General features: G+C 34.6%; 1 protein-coding gene and 1 long non-coding RNA gene across 3 annotated transcripts; one reads left to right on the top strand and one right to left on the bottom strand.

The window, feature by feature from the left end:
* Nucleotides 1-559: 559 nt before the first annotated feature.
* On the top strand, nucleotides 560-24,812 carry LOC128679865 (retinaldehyde-binding protein 1-like). 2 transcript variants are annotated; one of them, XM_053762343.2, is made up of 7 exons: nucleotides 560-739; nucleotides 18,582-18,702; nucleotides 19,316-19,460; nucleotides 21,916-22,137; nucleotides 22,523-22,716; nucleotides 23,137-23,253; nucleotides 23,579-24,812. In XM_053762343.2, exons 2-7 carry the CDS (start codon nucleotides 18,592-18,594, stop codon nucleotides 23,819-23,821), a joined length of 1,032 nt encoding a protein of 343 aa, XP_053618318.1. In that variant the 5' UTR covers nucleotides 560-739; nucleotides 18,582-18,591; the 3' UTR covers nucleotides 23,822-24,812. The 2 variants fall into 2 exon arrangements, with proteins under 2 accessions (XP_053618318.1, XP_053618319.1); XM_053762344.2 differs by lacking the exon at nucleotides 560-739 and adding an exon at nucleotides 15,562-15,674.
* Nucleotides 11,130-12,366, bottom strand: LOC128679864 (uncharacterized). Its single transcript, XR_010370218.1, has 3 exons — nucleotides 12,204-12,366; nucleotides 11,642-11,732; nucleotides 11,130-11,456 (listed from the first exon to the last, which is right to left on the bottom strand). It is a non-coding gene; the product is annotated as an uncharacterized LOC128679864 (long non-coding RNA).
* Nucleotides 24,813-25,445: the final 633 nt, after the last annotated feature.

Here is a 25,445-nt window from a genome sequence, read left to right on the forward strand (position 1 = left end):
GTCTGTCGATAAACTCAAAAACTGATGCATGGATTTTCATGCGGTATTCACCAATAGATAGTGTGATTCCTGGGGAAGGTTTAGGTATATGATTAATTATGTTCTTACCCGAGGGAAGCCGGGAAAGGCCGCTAGTTTAATATATAAGTCTGTGGCCCACATTAACCCAGCGTCTGACAATCCAGTATACCACACTAAGAGCCGCAGACGAAATATTTGAGAAAATTAATAGTTTCGACTAGACAAAGTAGACGATTACACATAATTTAATTGTTTTAAATTCCAAACTTAGAGTGGTGCATCCACAAAAAATGCTCCAAGTAATAAATTGGGGTCAAAGAAAGTTAGAAAAACGGACGCAATGAGATGACCAATCCGAACCGGTTGCTAAGCCAATCAGATCGTGTTATATCAGCGCCATTTTTTATTTTATTGCGTTCTTTATTCAAAATTCTGAAAAAGTATTTTATTGTAAATTTTAGCATTGATAGAAAGCTAATGAAAATTAAGCCATAGAGCCACTGTTTTTTTTCTGTTGAGCGTGCTTGGAATCTTGTAGTTGCTAGTTTCGTGCCAGTGTTACACCGACACTCGGCGCGGTGGGTTCCGTCGCCATCGTCTATTAAATTTCTTCTATTCTTACGTGATAAGTTTCAGTGCAAATAAAAAAATATTTTCATGTGAAAACCTTAAGTGGGATATTTGCAGTCTACTCACTTGGAATTCCCTTTTGAAATTGGTGAGTTTAAATTTTTGAAATATTTTTTTAATAAATATGGTAAATTATATTGAATACAGACGGTGACATAGTATCAATACCATTTAGTAAATACATATTATTATCTCGATGGTTACTATGAAATATTTTTAAAAAGAAAGTTTGTTTTACTTTTAAAATCACAAGTTGAACATAGAAATTCTTATTTTTATTGTAATCCACAATACCTATAAATAATTAAGTAGTACTAATTCTAAAAAAAAGATTTAGATTAATTTAGAATCACCTAAATGAGCTGATCAGTTGCATAAATACTTAATTCCTTTTGGTTTTTCAATTAGCTAATTTAGTATGTAGTAATAATACATTATGTAATTTCTGTCCATTATGTGGACAGTGTTAATTTTGTAAAATATTCCACTTAAAAAGTTTACGGACTTGGCTCTATATATATGTAGCATAATAAAACATATATCCCAAGGCTGGCAACTTTTACTCGATTTTAATATCTTTTCCTTGCCAAGGCTATATCGGTTTAAAAATAACTTCCTTGTGGATAAGGAAGCAAGTCGTATAATTTTTAAAAAAGGTTAATTATTCCATAGTTTCTACGGTTATCAATTTAATAAGCAATATAATATTTTTATGACATTAAAACAATTTTCCTTGCTTCCGACAAGGAAAACATTACGAGGAAACCTATGCCTAACGAATTGTAATTTATATCTGGTCATCAATAAATAATACGATACGACTGGTGTCGATTAATCAAAAGGTAAACTATCGATATGCTTAAGCTAAAAAGCTATTGATCGAAGATTTCCATTTTGCCTGACCGGGGTTCAAACCCGGGCCCCCTGATATTCAGCAGACATGATGACCATTAGGCTGTAGAGGTCAGAGATAAAATTATTGAACTTGAAAATCGTAAGGACTCGTCAATTACGTCTTAAATTGAAAAATCTACAAAAAAAAGTAATTTATTTAATATACTTACATATGGTAATAGAACGATCGGTCTTAAAAATTAGCTGCCAAAAAACGAAAGCTCACGTGTAGAGGGCTTTCATTTTCACTTTCGACAGAATGGACGACATGTTTTACAAGTAGTGCATGTGAATGTTGATCACAATCGCGATATGCTTTGGAACAATGGAAAGAGTCTCAAAAAATGAATCAGGAAATAAATTTCGCATTTTAAAAAGAAGTTTTCACAATACAAACTGTCGACTTTGACGAAGGTTTAAATACAAAACATATATGATTTTCAGATGCTTCTAAATTTGTGTCTGTTGGAAATTTTGAAGAAAGGATATGCTAGAAATTTCATATTTCATAACGTCAATAGCCTGCTAAAAATTCATTAAGGTCAATTTTTAGGGGTAGACAAACGTTCTCTTTTGCACGGTCAATTGGCCCGTAGATCCTTAAACAGGAAAAAAAATTAAAAGTTTTTTTATTATTTCTATGCTTCACATAATTGAAGAGCCATGTTTATGAATTCGATTAAGTAAGTACTCAATAGTTAGCACGTCCGCGCTATAATTTGTGACTACACAATAAAATACCCACGCCTATATGTTGATAGCTATATGAGAAGGACATTACTATTAGATAGATATTTCGAAATAAGCCAAAGGCAAACTAGTTATGGATGTGTGGAAATTATGTATATAAAAATAGAGAAACAGATTTTGTAACTTAAAACATACAGGAAAAATTATGAAGTACTATTTTTATCTTTATATATTTAAAAAATATAATTGTCAATCTTACTGTCTCGTGGATGGAAGATTCTATGGGGTTGGTGTGACCAGTAGGAACACTTTCCTACTACTAATTTTGGATAATTTGAATTATATATACAGATAAGTATACAGCACCCTGTACAAAAGGTATATATATATACAAAAAGGTTACGACTACACCCTATTGGCACCCTAATAGGGTGTAGTTGTAACCTTTTTGTATGAAAAAATTAAATCGGGTTAACACCGCAGGAATATTATTTTAGACTACTGCCCTGCCCTGAGCCCATGGCTACGCTCATGTCGACTCCTTTTTTAGTTAATTACCTAGGACCACCTGCATGGTAGACAACCTTTTAAGACCATCGGTAACTTTTGAACTTTCGCAAATTGAATCAGCCTTCTTTTACCTTTTCAACAACAAAATAAGGAAATTATTAAAACAAAGTAGTACTTAAGTAATTAATCCAGCCTTCAGTAAAATTTATTCACTTTATATAGTGTAATTATTAATATGTGATAAAATTTACGATAGTAAGTTTAATTCACAGATTTATGTACAGTAATGTGGTTTAATTGTGAAATTTTGCAAGCAAATGAAAGCGATTGATTTATTTGTTGGGTTTATTTGTTGTTAAATTCCGAGCTCGAATTTGGGTTTTAGGAGTTTCTGTAATACCGACAATAAAGTGATTAATATTTTATTTTATTTGTATGAACCTTTGTTAGTAATTAAGGTAGCTAGTGTAGCAGATAGTCGGGCAAAAATAACCTATATTACCCATAAATGAAAGATTTGGTGATAATTTTTGTGGTTCTAAGTACTTTTTATTTTATTTTTAGGATTCCGTACTTTATAAGTAATAAACGGAACCTTTATTTTTTGTTACTAACTTTAGTTTTGATCATTTTTATACACTAGCAAGTAATGGATCAATCGCTCAAAAATCAAGCTTTCATTCTAATTTATATTTCACTCAGAGAGCAGCAATTTTTGTAATCTCAAGTTTAAAGGTGTTCCGTTTTAAGGACAATGTCGAAACCGGCCGTGTAGCCCTATCAAACGAGTTGTTGGAGCCCAAAACTTGTTTATTGTGGACATTTTATTTCATATTTATTGGACTATTCTCATCAGTCACTCGAATAAATCTCTTACGTTTGTGATAGAAATATATATACCTAAAGATATAGGTAATATTATAAAGTGCCTATATTTATTTTTTTATCCTTACATATTATAAACAAAGTCCACTGCCGCGTTTTTGTCTGCTGGCAATAAACTCAAAAACTACTACACGAATTTTCATGTGGTTTTCATCAAATAGATAGTGTGATTCCTAAGGAAGGTTTACGTGTATAATTTGTAATGGTTTTACTCGTGCGAACCCGGGACCACTAGTAATCAATAATTAGGACATTCGTCCCAGAATCAAGAACTAGCCGCGGAATCACACACCGCGCGGCGGCACTCGGTCAGTCGGCGAGCGGTTTATGTAACGTTCCTGTTATATGTAGCGGTTGTGAGTACAGCTCGTGTCGTGGCATGGTTTCGTAAATACCCACATTCATTACGGGCATTAAGATGTTACGTACTCCATGATTTATGTCTGCGTTTTTAGGTCATTTAAAAATAGAATTTGTTTTTAAATTTAGACATAACAAAAGATATGAACAATAACGGCCAACTTCGCATAAAAATTCCGCCGCTTCCGCCGGTCCTGCGTGAATTTCGGAAAAGATATCTTAGAGCACACTCCGCGCAGATCTGCGATTGTTTAACTATTGTTGTCTGGTTTTCCCACGTACAAGGCGAGGAATGAGGAACCTTGCACACTCTTCAAAGAGCCTACATACCAAATTTCAACTTTTGGGTGTAAACCCAATAGTTTTGTCTGTGCGTTGACTGTCAGTTAGCTACGAAGAATTTAACAACAGATTCAGATTCCTGCAACTCATAGACGAGATGATGGACGATGCAGAGGTGTATAGGAGGCATAAAAAATATAATTTAAAATAATCTGGATATGGCACCTCGACATAAAAAATATAATTTAAAATAATCTGGATATGGCACCTCGACATAAAAATTATAATTTAAAATAATCTGGATATGGAATATGTTTACGTTTAATATGAATTTCTTATGTTTTACATTGATTGATGATGATTACATTGAAAAATCAGATTCATCCGAAAACAGGTACGATAGGAGATTTTCATTCAATTAATAACTAAGTATCGTCTAAATATCATGCGCCAAACAGGTTTTCGATTAATGAAAATGTTTCTAAAATAAGTATTACCTCAGAGGTTGCGTACATGCTCTGAAGAAATCTCCCCGCAGCCACATCGAGGCTTTTTAATAACTGTTATTACAAAATCTAAATCGAAAAGGTATTTTCGAGAAAAATATAGAACCCAACCCACACATAACCCTATGCTACAACTCATTAACAAACACAAATAAATTAAATCATAGTTAAATATCTATATATACTTTGTAAAATACTTATAACTTGCGAGTCCTGTGACAGCAGGATGAACCGATACATTCGAAATGGGAGCGACAGAGACAGATGTATTATTTTTAATACTATTTGACATCTGTCATAGGACTCAAGTTATATTTCACAAAGTTTATGTAACAGTGGTACGCTGGTTGATGATATAGCCTGTGATAGAAAGTTCCTATTTTCCTACTTGTTCCACATGTATTTGTATACCTATCTTATGATATAGCTAATATTTTTCGTAGACCACTTCCCGGTGAAGGAAAAGAACGTAAGCAAGCCTTCACACTGTTTGACATTTTAGTTCACTAGTGTACTATGCAGCAGTATCGTAAATGTCATATCGACTTTTAAAATCGAACAACATTGTTCGACCAATGGACAAGAAAGAACATACTTCATTATTTTTTTTGTCAGTCCCAAAATATGAAAAAATTCGTTGCCTCTCATATACATATTCACCTTTCAACCACAGCTTTCAACACTTCACATACCTACTTACTCAAAATGGCCCATAATAGTTGATCTGAGATCCATCTTATGCCGGTTCCACACCGACAAACAGTCAAAATTTGCAGTTCCGACGTACATTGCTGGTTTTTCTTTGCGGTAAAAATATACTTATATACAAACTGCGCAATGTACGTTTATCCGCGCCGGCATCTTCTGGGACATTACAGTGTGAGTCAGCGCGCGCTCCCATTCTGCTCGGCTGACCAAGACTTTCACTGCGTGCCTGTAACTCTTAAGATGGCTCTGATATTCAGAACTTTTTTGAATTATCATCACTATTTATTTATAATCATGTATTATATTACCTATATGATGATAATTGAAAACAAAATTCTTGAAAGCTCTCATCTTCAGAACTATAGAAATCACCTAACCACGGATTACGTGTCTATTCTGTGGTTTACTTTCAGTGTTTATTTGTACGTAATTCGTTTGTGTATTTTTTTTTAAATTTGTCTCAAGTGGGTTTCAATATTCATTTATATATTCTACTAGATCCATGAGGATTTTTCTGCCTGTGGTTTAATCATTTAACTCGTTGTCCTACCGGTAGTACCAAGTTCACTCCTTGTTACTATATTTTATGAATGTCTAAAATTAGCATGAAACATCGAAACAATTATTTTCACCTATTGTAGGTGATAAATCTTTATTAAAATACTAACATTTGTCTGCGGCTTTGCCCGCAACTTCAATGAATACTTCAAAGTACACGTATGCATTTCAAGAAGATGGGTTAAGCAGACAAAGCGCGAAAAGGTAATAAAACAAGCTTACTTTTGCATTTATAATATTAGTTAGGATAAGTATACTTACCATACCAATCTTAACCTTAACCTAACTCTTAATATCAACCTAATAATCTCCTACTACCTAATAATCCTAACCTCAACTCTTAATATTAACCTAATAAATAAATAAATATATTAGGACAAATCACCCAGATTGAGCTAGCCCCAAAGTAAGTTCGAGACGTGTGTTATGGGATACTAACTCAACGATACTATATTTTATAACATATACATATATAGATAAACGTCCAAGACCCGGGCCAATCAGAAAAAGATCATTTTCCATCATGACCCGACCGGGGATCGAACCCGGGACCTCTCGGTTCAGAGGCAAGCACTTTACCACTGCGCCACCGAGGTCGTCGTAATGTTATATATTTCCCTGAAAACATTAAACTGTACATCGCTGTATGTTGAGTTGGCACTAAGTGGCAATTAGATGGCACTCGGCACGAACTATTCTTATTTAAACTCAATAAAGACGACACAGGCCATAAATCAGGCATTTTCCTTGTTCCTCCGGTTGTAAGCACGCATTGTTATATTGTTGTTTACTCTGTATTTGGGTGAGAATGGCTCAGTGGCTGACCACGTTGGGCCTCGTGTTTGGCTGAATAAAATTAGTATTAAAATTCTTCAATAATAACAATAGGATGATAAAAGTTTACAGAAACGTCTATCCGCAACATGCTTCGTAAGAAAAGTGATAATTAGATACACAAAGCTATAAAATTAATAATTCTCCATAGTAGTATAGCCACATGGCTTAGGATTGTGGCAACTGTGTGTTATATTATATAACGCACGACTTTTGCCACCTGTAAACTAAATTGTATAAAAAAGTTAACAATTACTTTTATACTTATCAGAAATAAAAAAAAAAAACACTGTTGCACTCGTACAAAAGACATCAACGATCGCGTTTATCCTTACATATTATAAAACAAAGTCATCTCTGTCTGTCTCTTCGCGATATACTCACAAACTACTGCACGGATTTTCATGCGGTTTTCGTCAATAGATAGTGTGATTCTTAAGGGAGGTTTAGGTGTATAATTTATTATGTTTTTACCCGAGCGAAGTCGAAACGGGCCGCTAACTCACGTTGTTTTCCTTCATTGGAAGCAAGTGTTGGTCTATAACTCTTTAAACTGAACGTGAGCGGAAAACCGCTGATAAGCTGTTTTACCATCTGTTACCTAAATGTCGGAACCCAGGGTCCACTGCTGTATGAGAACTATACTAAACTTTAGAAAACGTTCTGTTATCTGTTAACCGTTATACATACAGATATCGGAGGAAGCAGAGCAATGCGCGAGCGCAATGTTTTATTTATAAAATCTGAATTCAGTAAACGGTACCGCAAGTCGTTTTGATGTTCCGTATATAGGCGTATTTTTGTTGTTATTTATTTATCATTGAATTCTTTATATTTATAGAAGATTGTTTACTCCTAAATAATTTTATCAAAATCGGCCCAGTACTCTGGTTACAAAAATAGAAACAATTTGATATAGGTACGAAAGCGGGAAAAAAATATATCACAACTAGTCAGTTACCAATCGGCGAAAAAAAATCTTCTCTTGCAACTGGTTCGATAAGTTTAGTTACCAAAATGGATGAAGGTGTTTGAGTTTTAAGTACAGTTGCTAAAACTATATCGCACCTTTAATAAAAAAAAGAAATAACTCAAAATTTCACTTTTGTGGGAAAATACGTTCAAAGTTGAACACATTTGACGAACTGACTTCAAAATTCAATTTTAAAAAAACTAAATGAGATAATTTAATTTCAAAAATAGGAATGGATACTACCACTATAAACTTAATAAATTATTGTGTAAATAATCATTAGTTAATAAAGGAAAATATTGTTTTATATTATTTTGTAAATAGTTCGAACTTATTTCGCTTTATGATAAATTATGTATTCAGATGAAGTGGTGTAACTCAACATGATAAGGTTTTATTTTCAAATAATTGATATATATTGTTAACCTTTCATTTTTAGACTGTTTTTTTATTACAGTTAAATATATTCAACCAAACTATTTTAAAATATTTCAATTTAGTAGTAAAATTCTAAAGAAATTACTTAAATGTTGGAAATAATAATTAATACAATTTTAATATTTATCTTTATTATCAGTCTCAAAAGTAATGGTGAGATCAGCATACGACTTCTTAATTAACAAAGTAGGTAGGTTAGGTACATAATATTTAAAAAAGAAATCAACAAAACGATAAACTTAAAGTTTACATACTCTTTACAAAAAGTATTTAAAGTATTGTAAATACCAATAAAATCAACTTCAATAACATCAACATTCTGTTTTATAATCCACTGTCTTGCACATATTCGGCATAATACTCTGAAAAAAAAAGGCACAATTCGAATTATAGAATTAGGTATAAAATATAAAAAAATAAAATCAACATAACTGTATACTCATAACAAAAAGTATTGACTTCTTAAAGTAGTGTATAAAAATAAAAAAACAACTTATAACATCACTATGCGTTACATAAAGTTACATAATTCACAATTAGGCTCATATTCGGCACACAATTTAATAAAAGGACTAAAAATGCACAATTTAAATTATAGAGTTATAAAAATCAGCATAATAGGAGGGAATCAAGGTTTTCGAAACAAGCTCTTTCAAATCTTTCTTCTTGTTTACACTCAATTCTTGTTTAGCTGTATAGGCTGACTTAAGTGTCACTTCTGTTGTAGGTGTCATTTTCTTTCTTTTATTTCTTACATCTACTTCTTTGTAACAATCTTCTTTGTATGATGTTTTATAAAAAATAATAGTAGGGTTCTCTTTGGTCATACTTAAAACTTTTATCTCATTCCAATTAACTGTTTGCCCATCTGTATTTGTAGTAAAATTATAACCCCAATCTTCTTGTAACGCTTTTAAATCATAAAATTCTTTAAAATTTAATCCGTGTACATTTAAAGCCGGTTTACTCTTTTTGGCATTCTTTATTAAAGCTATATATTGATCGGGCGTGTATATCGGGCCCGACTTTAAGTTTCTTTTTACTTCCTTTTCAATCAGACTGTGTACACTATCGGCTTCATTTTGCGTGTGTCCCCTAACCAAAAACTTATGTGTAATACTTTTAATCTTCAATGTGTGAACAGCAAATAGATACAGGGAAGTTACGTATTTATTCTTATTTTGGCTAAACGTGTTGTCGGAGTAGAATACAATTTCCTTTTCGTTCTCATCTTGGTCACTTATAGCTTTTAAGTAATTCCAAATACATGTGCCAATTTCTACAGCGCCACGTTTTGCATCACACTCTGTCCAAAAATAACAATGTACATTTTCATAAGCTACTTTAGAATCCTTATTTGTCAATTCTGTTACAGTAAGATTATAGCAATTTAACTTTGACTTATAATAGAATGCTGAACTATCACCCCTTGGACACTGCAGAACAGCTTCTAAATCATAGACAACTACTTTAAAATTATCATTTACTTTTTTTCGATCGTTAAGCTTTTCAATCCTACTAATATTCTTTTCTTCTAAATGTGTCATATAGTCTTTTTCTAGGGGGATTTTCTGATCAGCATTTGAATTGTGGTAAGAGGTACATAGATCACATTGGTCCTTTTTTGGTTGGAAAAATCCGAGATTAAATTCTGTGGTAAAGATTTTATAATATGTTATGTATGTTCCGGCTTCTTTATTTATCTCTTCTTGTTGTAACTTAAAATCATTATACAAATCTTTAATAGTTTTACTGCTCTCTATGTATTCTCTTGTGGTGTTTGACCTTAAATAATGCGATTCTATCTTAGGAATAGAATTAATGTGTTTTTTTATGTCAATTCTAATTTGGGGATCTATTTTTCTATGATTATTATGTTTTCCTCTTAGATCTTCTAGTTCAAAACCATGATCGTTGACTTTAGTTTGTACGGTAAATATCATACGATCTGATATATCCAAAGTTGACTTGAAAAAGGTTTTACATACTCTAATGTTAATATTGTCAACGATAAAATAAAAACTTGTGTTGTTGCGCCTAGGCTGCGCAGCGTTTGAATATTTGTATTTAGGCTCAATTTCTTTCATACATGAACGAATGTAAGCCCTTTGCCTCAACAAGTCTCCTAAATCCCAGAAATTTCGAAATATGGTATACCTACTGTCTATGCTGATTTTTTCAGTACATTTTAGCCTGCATTTTTCTGTGCAAGGTTCTTTGAGACTTCGGGCTGGAATCTGTTTCTTCGACTTTGACGAGGAAACATAAGATTTTCCCATATTGCGCATGCATTTAATTTGGTTCTGCTTCCATTTCGAGGGATTTTTTGTACATTTGCGCCCCCTTTTTTGAGGAGAAGTTACAGCCATTTCGGACATTGATGAACTGGAAGAGCTTGATCCAATAAATAAGTAGTTTCTCCTTCGTTCGGGCCCAGTGTTTATGAAAGTTGGATCTGTATCACTCAGATCAACGTCACTTTCATCGGCATGTAAAGGAGATATCTGATAATTTCGTGTCTCTTGTCTTCTTAGATTGCTTTTCTTCTGTAATATGAAATAAAAAACTAATGAAATATTCATGGAATTAAGTAATAATCTATACATAATTTAGTAAAACTGTAACTAGGTTATGCTAACACATTGGAGATAATAGATTATTTTTGTCTGTGCGACAAGCTCAATAACTGCTGAGCGGATTTTCATGCGGGCAAAGCCATTTGCAATAGCTAGTAAATAATAGAATCCTTACTAATATTATAAATTTGAAGGTAAGTTTGTTTATTTATTTCTTTGTTACCTCTTCACGCTCAAATCGCTGAAATTAAATGTATGACTTGCCTGCCTACTCTTGTTCAGTTGCTCTGGGGGAGTATTTTCGATAACGTCATTTTCTTCATCTGTACATGAAACATTAGGCAAGGGGTTTGTTTCATGCAAGCTTTTGGTCTCTGAATTCGAACCAGAACTGGACGAGGACGAGTCAGATGATGAGCTGCTGGAGCTGGATGAAGATGAAGGCAAAGTAACTCCCAGAATGTTTGTGGCCACTATTTTGCTAGGAGAGTTCATATCACGTGTCGTATTTTCGTTGTCGCTCATAGTCATATCACTATCATAACAGGGCACCAGACTATTAAAACTTTGGTTATTGATGTATTGGGGTTTCTAAAAAATAATTAAAATCATTAATTGAATCCAAGTACTAACATTAAAAAAAAAGTTCATGTTTACCAGGATTAATTAACTACAGTTATGAATTTGTTAATATATAAATATTTAAAAAGCGGAGTTAATATTAAATGTATTGCAGAAATGATAATGGCTAACTCTAATAGCTGTGGAAAACTTACTTCATTGACAGCTACTTTATTGTTGTCATCGGATGATAAATTATTTTCGACTAAGCCTAATATTTTACGTGCCCTAGAAGAAGACGCCATGCTAAATAGATAAAAAAAAAACAATCAGTACAATAAATTCGTCCAAGTACAATACAGTACTTAGAGTGCATACGATTTAGGTTAGGTACCTAATCGTATGCGCTGTAACCTACTATAATATTTCGTCATTGTACTATAATATTTCATTGAATAGTGATTTAACTCAAATAAATACAAATCATACGCAATTCATTTTGTATTAAAAAGTATTAAACTTAAATGCTATATTTTTTAAGTTGAAATGTAGTACAATACCGATACAATACTTATTTCAGCTCTGTACCTCGATGTAAATTTAAAAACAAAACAGCATTATCTCGGAATGATGTTCAATAAAACATATTAATAATTTCCATAAAACTGAATCAAGTCTCAAATATAACAAAACAAATCACCAGAAATTTGCTAATATAGTGGAATAACTCTGAGAAGAAGCATTTTTAAAATATTTATAAGTTAAAAGATTACTAACCTGTATGTAATACACCGGCTTATTTAGCTTTGTGTCACTTTAAAAAAAAATAAAAACAGTCCAGCCTTCGACAAAGCCAGCGCATGACTGATTCTAGCGCTTTACCGGAATCAACATGATCGCGCGGTTTTGTAAGAAAAAGACGACAGTTCATCTATTTCATTCAATTTTGGAATATTACAACGGCTGTTGGGGTGAACGTATTGTCCTCGCCAAGTTATTCCGTTTTTTGATAAAATGTCAAAATTTGTGAATTTTGAGTTATTTCTTTTTTTTATTAAAGGTGCGATATGTAAAACGCCACTCACGATATCCACGGAGTGATATGGAGTGGTCCAGTGGTGAAATTAAAAAAAAAAAAACATATAATATAAACAGTTATATTTTATACAGACAATAATTTAAAAAAATGTTTTGGCTTCCAATAGTCCCATAAAGACCCCCATAATTATTTTTCTTTAACATCTCTTTTTTACAGAACCTAGCCCGATTCTGTAATTGGACTAATGGAAGCCAAAACATTTTTTTTAAATTATTATCTGTCTGTATGTTTGTTCTGGGATCAGCCAAAAACTTGGATGGAATTTGATACTGTTTTCACAGATATATAGGAAATAGTCTTCACTTAAAATCTGGCATAAGTTTCATCGCGAACGTTGCTTGTACAGTCAACAGCACATCAAGTTACCCTGCATGGACCTTTATGCGCGATAATAGCGGCGAGTTTGCAATGAATTTGGATAGGATCATGTGCTGTTGACTGTGCTTAGAGTAATTTTCTCAATTTTTTTATTTGCAGATCCCTAATAAGATAAAAGCCCGTTCTCCCCGTTTTCCTGTGGGAAGTTTTCATTTGATACAGCACATGTTTATATGTATTCTTAACGGTGCATTGAGTGCATCGACCGCCAAGATCAAGTTGGGACAATAAGGCCCGTGCACACCGAATGTATCCAAAATTGTATGGATAATTAACGCACGTGTACACGCGCGTGCATTACAATTTTATACAATAGTACAGCAAAAATACTGCACAGGAATTCGGTGTGATTTTTCTTTTGTCTGTCTGCTCGGTGGGCAAGCGAAATCTCGGTTTCTTTTTCAGCCGTTAGGTGTCGGTACCTTGGGTTCGCTTTCTAGCCTAGTCCTGGAACGTAATTGCAAGAGATGGTATTTTTTGATATAGCCTGTTTTATGTGTCCCCTTGCTGGGCAAATAAAACAGTTGGTATAGAAATTAAATGTCTATCAAGAATAGTACAAGGTAAACATTTTTATGTCGCACTGCTAGAAAATACGGTAAAAATAATAAGATTTTTTTTGGCCGTGTTATAAACCAGCAACATCTACATAGGTAATATACTAAAATCAATTTCAGTTAACGCCTTGTAAAAGTAAAAAAAAAAGTACGAATGTAATTATATTGAAGCAATAACGTTGTGATCTAATCCGGATCCGTTGCTTTATGTAACTCTTGCGTGCATTGTAGGAAATATATATTCTTGGAAAAATTAACTATAATTCGGTACGGTACGGTGTTGTTACAAAATAATCTATACTTATAATAAAACTCTAACTATGGACTATGTGTGTATATCTATAGGTACTTATTACTTACTTACTTATTATTATAAAGAGGTAAGCGTTTGTGAGTTTGTATGTTCGAGACGGGTAATCTCTGAAACTACCAGGCCAATTTCAAAAATTCTTTCACCATTAGAAAGGTACATTATCCAAGATTGCTATAGGCTATATTTTATCTCAAAATTCCTACGGGATTGCAGCTCCGGGCAACATTTAGTAGGATATGCCAATCTGGCTCGTGTATAGTAGATTTCAACAACCACCACTTGCTTGCTCTATTGATCAAAAGTCACCCTGTAAATATACTTAGTGTTCTTAAATACTTGTGAAATTTATGTGGAAAAGCCATCTTTGTGAGCTATGACGAATATGGCTATAACTTCGAAGTCTTTTGTACTTATTGGTTTAATGCGAAGTGTGACTAATTACGTATTTGTTTGGGTCTTTAGGTAAACACTACGGTTTACTAGAGATACTTCTTAGTATTATATATTCGTAATTATGTCCAATTCAGTGTATATTTCATATTAATACTCACAAAGAGATTTATGAATTGCTAAAATATATTCGAAAAAAAAAACTTTTTTAACAGCATACATTACTTTCATTCTATAAAAACCTACTATTCTATACTATTTTTTCTATTTGTTAAAAATAGTAGAGACTTGTGTTATGGGATACTAACTCAACGATACTATATTTTATAACAAATACATATATAGATAAACATCCAAGACCCGGGCCAATCAGAAAAATATCATTTTCCATCATGACCCGACTGGGGATCGAACCCGGGACCTCTCGGTTCTGTGGCAAGAACCTTACCACTGCGCCACCGAGGTCGTCAAAAATAAATATTAAGTAAATATTCAAATTAGAATAAACTTTAAATAACGTGTACCCATTTGCTTATAGATCACTCATAAAACTGCATTTACATCGAAATAAGTACACTAAAATTAATTTAACATCCCACTCCTGACAGAGCTATTACAGAACTTTTCCCCCTAACTTGTTTAAATTTGTGATTTTACGCCGGAGCAAGCTTGTCTACCTTTTCCTACCTATACTTAGACACAGTTTCTCCTATACGATGAAGATTAGATTTTTGTTCATAAATGTAAGTCTAGACTCTATTTTATCCTCTAAAGCTTTGATGTCTTACCTACTTGCAGTTTATTAATAACTGTTGTAGAAACTATCAGGTCAATCTTCAATTAATATTTGTTGCTAAACCTAATAGCAAAGATATCTTTTATGTAACTCAATTTTGAAGGAGAAATCGTCAACCGATTGAGCTGAAATTTTGTACATACGTTTAGTATGGATCACAATGTATTATTATGATAAGCATGACTTGATGGTGCACCCAGGAACGGCTCTCGACGAGAGAATTCCTCAACGGTTCTTGTAAACAAACTTATTTTCTTTCTTTTAATGACAGCGATAGAGAAAACATAGTGATAGCTTAACCAGCTGCAACCTCCCATGCAGATTGTAAAAGCCAATCAAGGGAAAGGAAAAAATGGAGATTTTTCTCATAAGCAATGGGTCAATTCTATGAATAAGCCCGCTATACAGCTATAAATGTAGACTTCGAATTTCGCGACTCTGACTCCATGTCTACCCCTTACGTGATGAAGACATGACACTATATCACTCGATAAGACGTAGGAGGATTCCCAATTCACTAAATAATGCACCCCGAAATGCACTTGCACCATGTCGCAATATTTCGGGACCTAACGGTTTGTTGGAGCATCGACCTGCAGTCATGACCGCGCAGGCGAACCGTGGACGTCTCCCGAATGTCCAGTGTGCAAGAACATTATTATATTTACTACAGTTTTTATTTTTGACTTCTCAGTGGCCAGTATTTGGATAATGTGTAAGTTTAGTGCGTATACGCTTTAAATAACGTTTTGTGAACTATATAGTTAAAAGCGGATTTCGAGTAGTAAGTATTGTAACTCTTGGCTCCGTCTGCCCCGCAAAGTATAAAGAAGTGGTACGGTATCTGTATAACGTTGTGTCAATATTTTTTGACGTATTGCATCCATGCCACAGATCTATGCTGAGCAGTTTTGCATCTTTTTCTTCTCGGGGAAGTTATTTCGTGAAATGGAACGGAAATGACAATGGTAACAACAACGACCACTTCGTTGTTGTTACCATTGTCATAAATTTTACAATATTTTACAATACACTAATATTTTACAAATTATACGCGACATAATACAAATAGTCTTTTTTTTGCCTGATTTATACTGAGTATGCTTTATTAGCTGCTTCTACCTACACACGCAGGATGCTGGATTTTTTTGTCGATTCTGTTATATCGTACTTACTTATAACTAATAGTGTAACATGATGGTTTAATTAACCCTTAATTTCTTGGGTGTGTCTTTTGACGTGTTGTTCCATCCTAGAATAGAATCACTCCATATCCTCCCATAGATGTTGCACAAGGCGACTAGGAGGCAATAAACCTTGATGACTGATAAGCAACAGCATTTATTCCCAAAGAGGATCGACGTCAGACAGACGTGAATGAATGAATCTTTAAAAAAAAAAAGAATTATTTTTACGCGGCCCACTGGCTTCGGGGCGTCTTTGACGTGAATGCAATTGGGATCATTCAAGAATGAGAGAAATATTCACATCTCAATTCCTACCCTCGATTGACTTCTGTGTTTTCAACGAGCCATTCTCATCTCGATTACGGATATATTACTTATACGTCACATCGCAAATTATTGATAAATTCGTCTCACTATAACGTCACGCGCGTCAGTGTCAGTATTCAAACCAGTAGATAGAAATAGATGGAAAGCGGGCAAGTGAAAGTTAAATTTGAAGGTCACGGCGGCGTAATAGAAATCATCGGTCGGGATCTGGTTCCATTATGCTGATGCATATGCTCTCTGTTGATCATTTTAGCTATAGAAAACGACCGGCCAAGCTTTGTATGGATTCCGCACTATTAAATATACTTAGATACGCCGAGTAGCGTCTTGTTTACACTCTCTTCATAGTCGTATTCCTCATGGCTGAGGGTCGTGGTCATTAATTGGAATGAAACACACACGACAACTTTCTTGGCATTATTAATGGAGTGGTTTGCCATTGCCTTCTCCATTTCACACACAAGTTAATAATAATCAACCAGTGTGCAGTCTCACGATATTTTCCTTCACTGGAAGCAAGTGGTGGTCGATGAAAACTACTATATATGAGTCAGATTTGTATACATACTCATGTGGCACGAGTAGGATTCGAACCTGGGACCTTTCGATCCACAGGCGGGCATCTTAATCAATACACCACCACCGTTTCAGTTTTGTTTGTTTACAATACTTACCTATACGTTGCGTGTGGTCGTTTCCTGAACATCTCCATAATCAAAGAACTACACTTGAAAGAATGACTTTCGTCGACTATGCAGCTACGAATATTTCTTGATTCTGATAAATTATTATAAATATAAATATATAATAGGACAAATCACACAGATTGAGCTAGCCCCAAAGTAAGTTCGAGACTTGTGTTATGGGATACTAACTCAACGATACTATATTTTATAACAAATACATATATAGATAAACATCCAAGACCCGGGCCAATCAGAAAAATATCATTTTCCACCATGACCCGACCGGGGATCGAACCCGGGACCACTCGGTTCAGTGGCAAGAACCTTACCACTGCGCCACCGAGGTCGTCATTATCCTATTTTGTCAGATAAATAAACCGAGGCTAGATACATATGCCTTATGTAATTGTCCAGCTAGTCTTATCCAACACTTGTGAAATTTTTAATTTTATATTTATGTATGTTACATTAGGGTTGTTGTAAATTTGCCACAAAGTAAATTCCTCACTAAATAAGTATGTGTAAATTTGCCACACCTTATTTTTTCATTTATCAGATACTTTATTTTTAGCAAGCGGTGAAACAGACGGTTGCGGACCGTTAATAGATTTTTTTAGTTGCAAGTAGTCTCTCTCAACTTTTGAATATCTTTTGCAACACAGTACAGCTATCGGTTTCGCAAAAAGTGACTTCATAGTGAAACGCTTCCGTAATTTTTCGCGACTTCCCAGAGAAGGTTAGACGAGACTAAAAGGTCATATTCTTTTGGAACAAATTTCGCAAATAATGCTTAACAAAGCCTTGTGAATAATGCCAATAAATCACTTTCATAAACCGAAACAACTAGGAACATCGCATTATATATTTCTTGAGGGATAAAAAACAATTCAACCAGCATACCCAAAGGGAAAAATTATATTGCAAAAAATAATAGTATCGAAGTCATAGTCATGAATATTCAAGGCAACATCGTAACATAACAAAGCCGATCGATTTTGAGTCAATATTTGTATAGGTAACTAACCTGCCTTTTGTATTTGTCGGTCAATAAGTTCCGTGTATGGATAACACGTTATGGTGATTAACATTTTTCACTAATAGCTAACACTGTATTTTTGTAATGTCACCAGGTATCTCTATAACTAGTAACTAACAAACAGTCTCTCTAAAATAATCTGAAAAACTACTGGGTCGATTTTGATGAAATTTGGCACAGTGATAGACGAAACCTTCAGGAGTAACATAGGCTACTTTTTATTATGCTTTTACCCGAGCGAAGCCGAGGCGAGCCGCTATTTTAATTATATTTGTATTCAAAATCGAAACATAAGCGAAAATCTTGCTCATTAATTGATGTTTGGGAATATACAAATGCTAATTGAACATGATAATATCGTAAAATAAGAATTGTTCTATTTTCAGATAATCCAAGATGGCGACCTCAGTGCTCCAACCTGGTGAAGAGGTGCTCCAACACGAGCCCAAGTCCGACTTAGACTCGCGAGTCTCTGAGGATGAGAGGCTGCAGATATTAGAAGCTAAGGTAACACAGTCAAGAAAACCAAATACATAATTATACTTATTACTAAACTTTCCTCAGGAAACACTATCTTTTGGCGAAATCTGTAAAAAAATCTGTCTGCTTGTTTTTCGGTTTATACACACAGACAAATTCTTCTTATAAAACGATATCTATCTTATAACTTCTTATAAACGATCAATTCTTTTTATAAAACGATAAGGATATCAAGTGTGGGACTAAAATCAAAGGCTCGTGCACACAGGAATACACGTTCGTTATAATTCCATACAATTTTGCTGTACATGTGCTGAATACACGTTCGGTGTGCAACGGGCCTTAAATCATTCAGTATTTAGTCTATATAATCTCTAAACAGCAGACATACATCACAAACAGTAAGAGTGTGTTGCACCAGTCAACTTTGACGTTAAGTTTAACCTGCACAGAAAAAGGCAAACTTTAATATTTTGTCTAAACGACCGTAGATAAAAGTGAACATCACAGTTGACCAGTACGACTGCGTACCTAAGCATGCGGTCCTATGACTTATGACTGATTCGCCAAAAAATCTTAAAGTTCCTAAGTAATCTTATCAAGCTATAATTTACCTATTTATTAATAACTGTTTGCCCAGGAAAGAGAGACGGGAGAACTGCCTCAGGAACTAAGGGAGAGGGCCAGAAGAGAGTTGAGGGAAGAGCCAGCGTTGAGGGAGCAGGCGTTGGCGCAACTGAGGCATTTTATTGAGAAACACCCGGCGATTAGGAAGTGTAGAACTGGTATGTGTCCTTTTATCTTCGTATGTTTTTATACTACCAAGTTGGCATACTGGCATGCGGCCCACCTGATGGTAAGTGGTCACCACAGCCTATCAACGCCTGCAACACAAGTGTCACAAGCGCGATGCCTTTTTTGTGAACTAGGATCTTTTCCTAATGTACCCTGTAATCACACTACTACTGCCTCTCGCACTCTTCAACCGGGAACACAACAATGCAAGCGCTGCTGTTTGGCGGCTGAAATAGTTGAGAGTCAGGTACCCATGCAGACGACCTTTTGACCAAGGTCACCCCATGTAGGTAAAATGTAGGAATAAGGGAAAGTAGAAAAGGATCTTACATCCTTTTCAATCGAAATAAAGGTTAATTAAACCAAAATTACATCGTGTGTACGGTTCATGAGAAAATAGTCAAATTTAAAACATTACCATTATTGTGTACAGAAACATGCAAGGGCCAGCGTGAGAACGGCCATGATTATTCAATTCTTGTCACGAATGTCACGGAGCATATGTTATTTTTATATATTTCATTATTTATATAGTTTCGTCATTCAGTGGAATAGACGGTACGGTAAATTCATCTGAATATGTTTGTACATACATACGTGTCTCTCTCTCATCTGAGCGCGTTCCCGGTTTGCCTCAGCCATTGAGCGTCGCGCCTTCCTACCTAGTTACTTTTTCCGACTCCACTGAAATTTTTACAAGACTATAAGAAACTTTTCAAAAAAAAAGTGTGACTTTTTACAATGTTATCCCTCTACCTACTGCTATTATAGTTATACTAGCGTCCTGACCCGGTTTCGCACGTGATTTACTCGTAAAAGTATTATGTATGAATAAACCTTCAGGAATAAATTGTCTACATAGTGAAAACTGTATCAAAATCATTCATCAAAAAAAGAAAGCTTAGACACGCAAGCATACACGGATGGTGATTTTGTTTTTTTTACTAAATAAGTAGTTATAGTGATAAAATCATGGAATTAGTAGGTACAACGAAGTAAGTACTTATTAAATTTATTAATCCATGGATAAAATACACGTAGATATTCTCTATGACATAACTCCGCTCTCGCGTATCGGGGGAACCCAGTACGTGATGCAATTTTCAATTTCGTCACGAGCTCATGTGAGCAAGTGGAACGCGACCTTAACGTGACAAAGCTGACACTATTTGCTCTGTCCTTCTAGTAAATTATAGTTCAAAATTATAGTGCAATTTAGGCATTGTTATGTAATGATTGCATTTGGTGGCGTGTGGTTCCGCGATAGGATCACTCTTCAAAATTTTAAGGTTTTTTTTATACTAAACCTGGGCTTCGCGACTTCACAACCCCGAACGCAACCGGGAACATGCAGATGAGAGACATGTAATATGAATGCATTTATTTTCGACCGTTTGTAAAAGATGTAAAGATGAGAGATGTAAAAGATGAGCTTAAATGCGTATTTTCTTTTTGTTTATCTATGATTTATTCCAAGTTATCGTGCGGCGTAATCACACATCTTTAAGTTGTAGGTATCTGTGTCCGACTTTGTGGGAAGTAATGGTCTGCGTAAAATGCAAATTTACGAGGAATTGAATGCTAATCTTATTTGAGCGTTAACACCAGCTATGTATAAAACTGTGCTCCAAGATGTAGAAGTTATCTAAAATCCAAAGTTTGTAGAACCGTTCAGCTATAGTGTATAGTCGGCATTAGCGTGGCGACCTGATGACCTGGACTAGCCGGTTTTACGCGGAAAGTTGTTGAAAATGTTGCAACTTGCTTTACTTGACTACTGAACTACTGATCCAGCCGGGAAGAAATTGTGCTGACAATTTAACCTTGGGAGTTATAGCCGTATGTCGTCGTATTGAAATAACATTTTGAATATGTCGGTTACTGAATAGGTACCTACAGGAATGTTAAGACAGTTTTATAAAGCAAAGACAAAGATAAATTACCTAAGATGACGCTAGCATAGCCATGAGACAGAATATTTCCTTACAAAATCCTGGCCAAGCTGATAGCTCACACGTAGCGGCAAATATGATGTGGGACAAAAGATATTAGCGCTCTGTCAAGCCGACAATCTATACTTTTACTAACTACCGATTTTAAAAAATTATTTCACCATTAGAAAGGTACATTATCTATAGACTATATTTTAACTCAAAATTCCTACGGGAGCGAAGCCCCGGGTAACATCTAGTGAATATACAATCATGTAGCACGTTACTAACGTCCACACGATCGTGTATGCAAGGTGTAATAAACATAGAGAACGTATGGACGCAATGACGTGCTAACGTGTTTTATGTTTTGTGGTAGTCCCCCTGTTTCTTCTCGTGTGTGCATTTCTTGTATGAGCGGAACGTAAGATGACGGGGTCTAAAGCTTCCTCTATCTACCTTTTAAAGATGAGAAGATAGTATTCACATGTCTTTTTTTATTTTCTATTTCCAGACGCCCCCTTCCTCCTCCGCTTCCTCCGCACCAAGAAGTACTCCATACCCCAAGCTTGTTCCATGCTGGAGCGGTACCTGACCATCAGACAGATGTATCCGCAATGGTTCCAGAAACTGGACCCTCTCGACCGTAAGATAGCGGCCGTCATCGACGCCGGGTACCTCGTGCCGCTGCTCAAGAGGGATTCCGAGGGGAGACGGGTCGTGTTGTCTTGTATGGGTAAGAATCATCGAAATTGTTGATAAATATAAGTCTTTGGTAAGAATACATTTTATATATTTTCAACTTATACATCTATCATTACGGGGTAACCCAATTCTGCAGTGTATGAAAAATCCCTGTAACAAATTAACATTAAAAAATATACGCGTGAATTCACTCTCAGGCTCAGGGAACAATTAAATATTTAGATACCTACCTATGTCTAATACATTACAACTTTCTTTTTTCTCTCACATAAAACATGACAATCTTACAAAATAACAAGTTTTGTCCGGAAGACGTCCTTAGTGAGTACCGGGATATCCCATATAACAGTTCGGCTTGATCATCATTCTACAGAGGTCGGATATGGATACTACCTACACATCCATACTATTTCCAGGGCGCTTCGACCCCCACCTGTATGACAACTGTGTGATGGCGCGCGTCCACTCAATGATCGTCGAGCTGCTCCTTGACGAACCGCGCTCCCAGCTCCTGGGCTACACGCACGTCAACGACGAAGCCGGCATGCAGATGCCACACGTCAGTCTATGGTCGCTCACTGATGTCAGAATCATGCTTAACTGTATACAGGTGTGTAAAACTCTTATATTGTTTTAATAAACTTATTATATAAGATACTCCATAATGAGCCGCGCTCCCACAGATCCTGGGTTATATGCACGTTAACGACGAAGCTAGCATGCAAATGCTCCATGTCAGTCTATCGCTCACTGATGACAGAATCATGCTTATCAGTGGTATTTACTTGGAATTATTTATTCCGGCATGTCACTCTGATACTATTTAGGTATCCTTGAGAACAAAGTGAATATAAGCATAAATTGTAGGTATAACTACTACACCGCATCTTTCGTCACCAATCTAGAACACTCGGGTAGCTTTCAACTTTTAAAATATATTCATAGTATCGGTAAGATGATATCATGTACGAAGTAAGTACATATATTTCCATGCATGATATAAATAAAATAATATTCATATTTATTACAGAATTCAACACCAATGCGGCATAAACGAACTCATTTCGTGAATATACCTAACTATGGAATCAAATTCTTCGAGTTTGCTATATCATTACTAAGTGATAAGCTGAAGGATCGAGTAATGGTAATGTCCTATTATTTAGGTATAAACAAACTAATGTTATTAACTACTTATCAAATATTTAGGTCACAATTTTAAAATTTCCCTCACGTATTCTATAAACCAATCAGCACCATTATTTGTGTAGTTACCAACATGACAAAACGTTGCTAACTTCAGAGTATATAAAGCAAAAATGCAACGACTTTACTGCCAACTGCCAACGATATCCTCACGCACGGAAGATAGTTCCGTGCGTATCCTATACAATGTATTTAACCGACTGCAACAAAGATGAAATTGTCAGTAACAATTAAATTTCACTTTTGACAATTATTTTTTGTTCCAGTTTCATCGTACAGCTGAAGACCTCACAAAACACGTCGATCCAGCTATTTTGCCAAAGGAGTATGGTGGCACAGTACCTTTAAAGGACATGATTGAAGAATTAAAACGAAAGCTTTTAAAACACAGGGAGGCTCTCTTAGCTTTAGATGACATGTGTATCGATTTATATGCTCTTGAAAAAAATGACCTTACCCAGGACATACACTCAACTGCTGGATCTTTCCGAAAACTTGAATTAGATTAACTTTTGAATATGTTCATTTAAAAGTAATACGCAATAGGTATTATTATTTTATTGTAAAATTAATTTTACATTGAAAGTTGTGATGATAACATACTTTGTTGACAATTTTTAATGGTGGTATATTTGAGTTTATCGGGCAGGCCAGCCTACTTTAATTAAGATTAGTGAATATAAACTTACATTATGATAAAATTATTATTACGCTGTTATAGATTTATCTATATTATATAGATTATACTACTAAATGTTATAGATTTATTATATTAACATTGAAACTAGACGCTTACTACCTACAATAACATTTAGCGACAAAATATTAATCACATACGCGATGTTTAAAATATAGCGCTCTTTGGGCCTGATAACCACATTTTGGTAAAATGTATTATTGTCATTCTGACGGATGAACTTATTATTAGATAAATCTGCCTGAAGTTATGCAGCATTTATCTAAAAAATAGTAAAGATATATTACCCTATCAGCTAGCGGTGAATAAGGCCCGTAATAGAAGTAATAATGAGATTCTTGACGTTTAATTTTAACCAAATAGATCTCATATTATGAAACATTATTTCATTCGTAGATTACGTAACTACTTTAGTAGGTATTTCAGTTTTTTTCTTTTTTCGTTTCTATTTTTTTCCCCCCATTTCATCATCTTATATATTTAAGAAGCTAGCGAGCTAGAAGCAGCCGTTGGTGGTGTCACGTTACCATTCACATCTGGGTTTTTCCATCAACATAAAATTTTTCACACAATAATTATTTATAAGATATCTTGTCACCATGACAACCTGACAGCTGCTTTTGATTATTATTGTCCATTAGGATAATAAGATTCTTGCTATGTGTGACTACTCCGTATGTACTGTCATCGGAACTCTTAATTTTAAGAAATGTGATGGTCTGCTTGGGTGCTAATGATTTGAATTCTTAATTTGTATTTTTAAGAAAGACTCTGAACACTATTATTAAATTTATCGCATCTTGTTTACTTTGTTTTTTTTTTTTGGGAGTACATTTAATTTAACCCATGAAATAAGTAGGTACTCCGTACAACTGGAAAACTCACTGTGACTATAAACGCGTGCTGAAAGATAGCATCAAAATCGTCGTGCGTCCTTTTAGACGAGGGTGACCATGTTAAAAGAAATTTTCTGGAATATACTGCTTCTGACACAACTGTGTTGTGTCAGAAGCAGTTGATAGGTCTAACTACAAGATTTTAATAGTATAGGATATTATACTGATACATACAACACAAATAGTATTAAGTCACCCTGGCTCTGAATCACTTAAGTGGGATGAAAGTTAATACTAGTTGTTTGCAACGAACTTGACCTCGCAAAACTTTGTGAATATTTAAAAAACGACCCGATTTTGTTTCCCTACGAATTTAAAAATTTTATTGACAGATCCTACATACCTTTTGAATTTCATCAAAATCAAAACAACGATTTGAAAGTTATCGCGTTACATACATCCATCTATACATCCATACATACAAAAATACCATTTTTGCCTCAAGTTGTTTTGTTGACCTCGCTCGCTTCTGATAAAAAAATATGGAATTACGCCAGGCTTCACAGGTAATTCTCAGGTTTAAAATGTAAACGATTTATA

Source organism: Plodia interpunctella, chromosome 22, assembly GCF_027563975.2.
Source record: "Plodia interpunctella isolate USDA-ARS_2022_Savannah chromosome 22, ilPloInte3.2, whole genome shotgun sequence".
Lineage (NCBI taxonomy): Eukaryota > Metazoa > Arthropoda > Insecta > Lepidoptera > Pyralidae > Plodia > Plodia interpunctella.

Bases quoted from the DNA above. Each gene is read 5' to 3' on its own strand.
- LOC128679865 (XM_053762343.2), top strand. From the start codon at position 18,592: ATGGCGACCTCAGTGCTCCAACCTGGTGAAGAGGTGCTCCAACACGAG. The intron at 19,461-21,915 runs GTATGTGTCCTT...TTCTATTTCCAG, and splicing joins GATTAGGAAGTGTAGAACTG to ACGCCCCCTTCCTCCTCCGC. The intron at 22,717-23,136 runs GTGTGTAAAACT...TATTTATTACAG, and splicing joins TCATGCTTAACTGTATACAG to AATTCAACACCAATGCGGCA.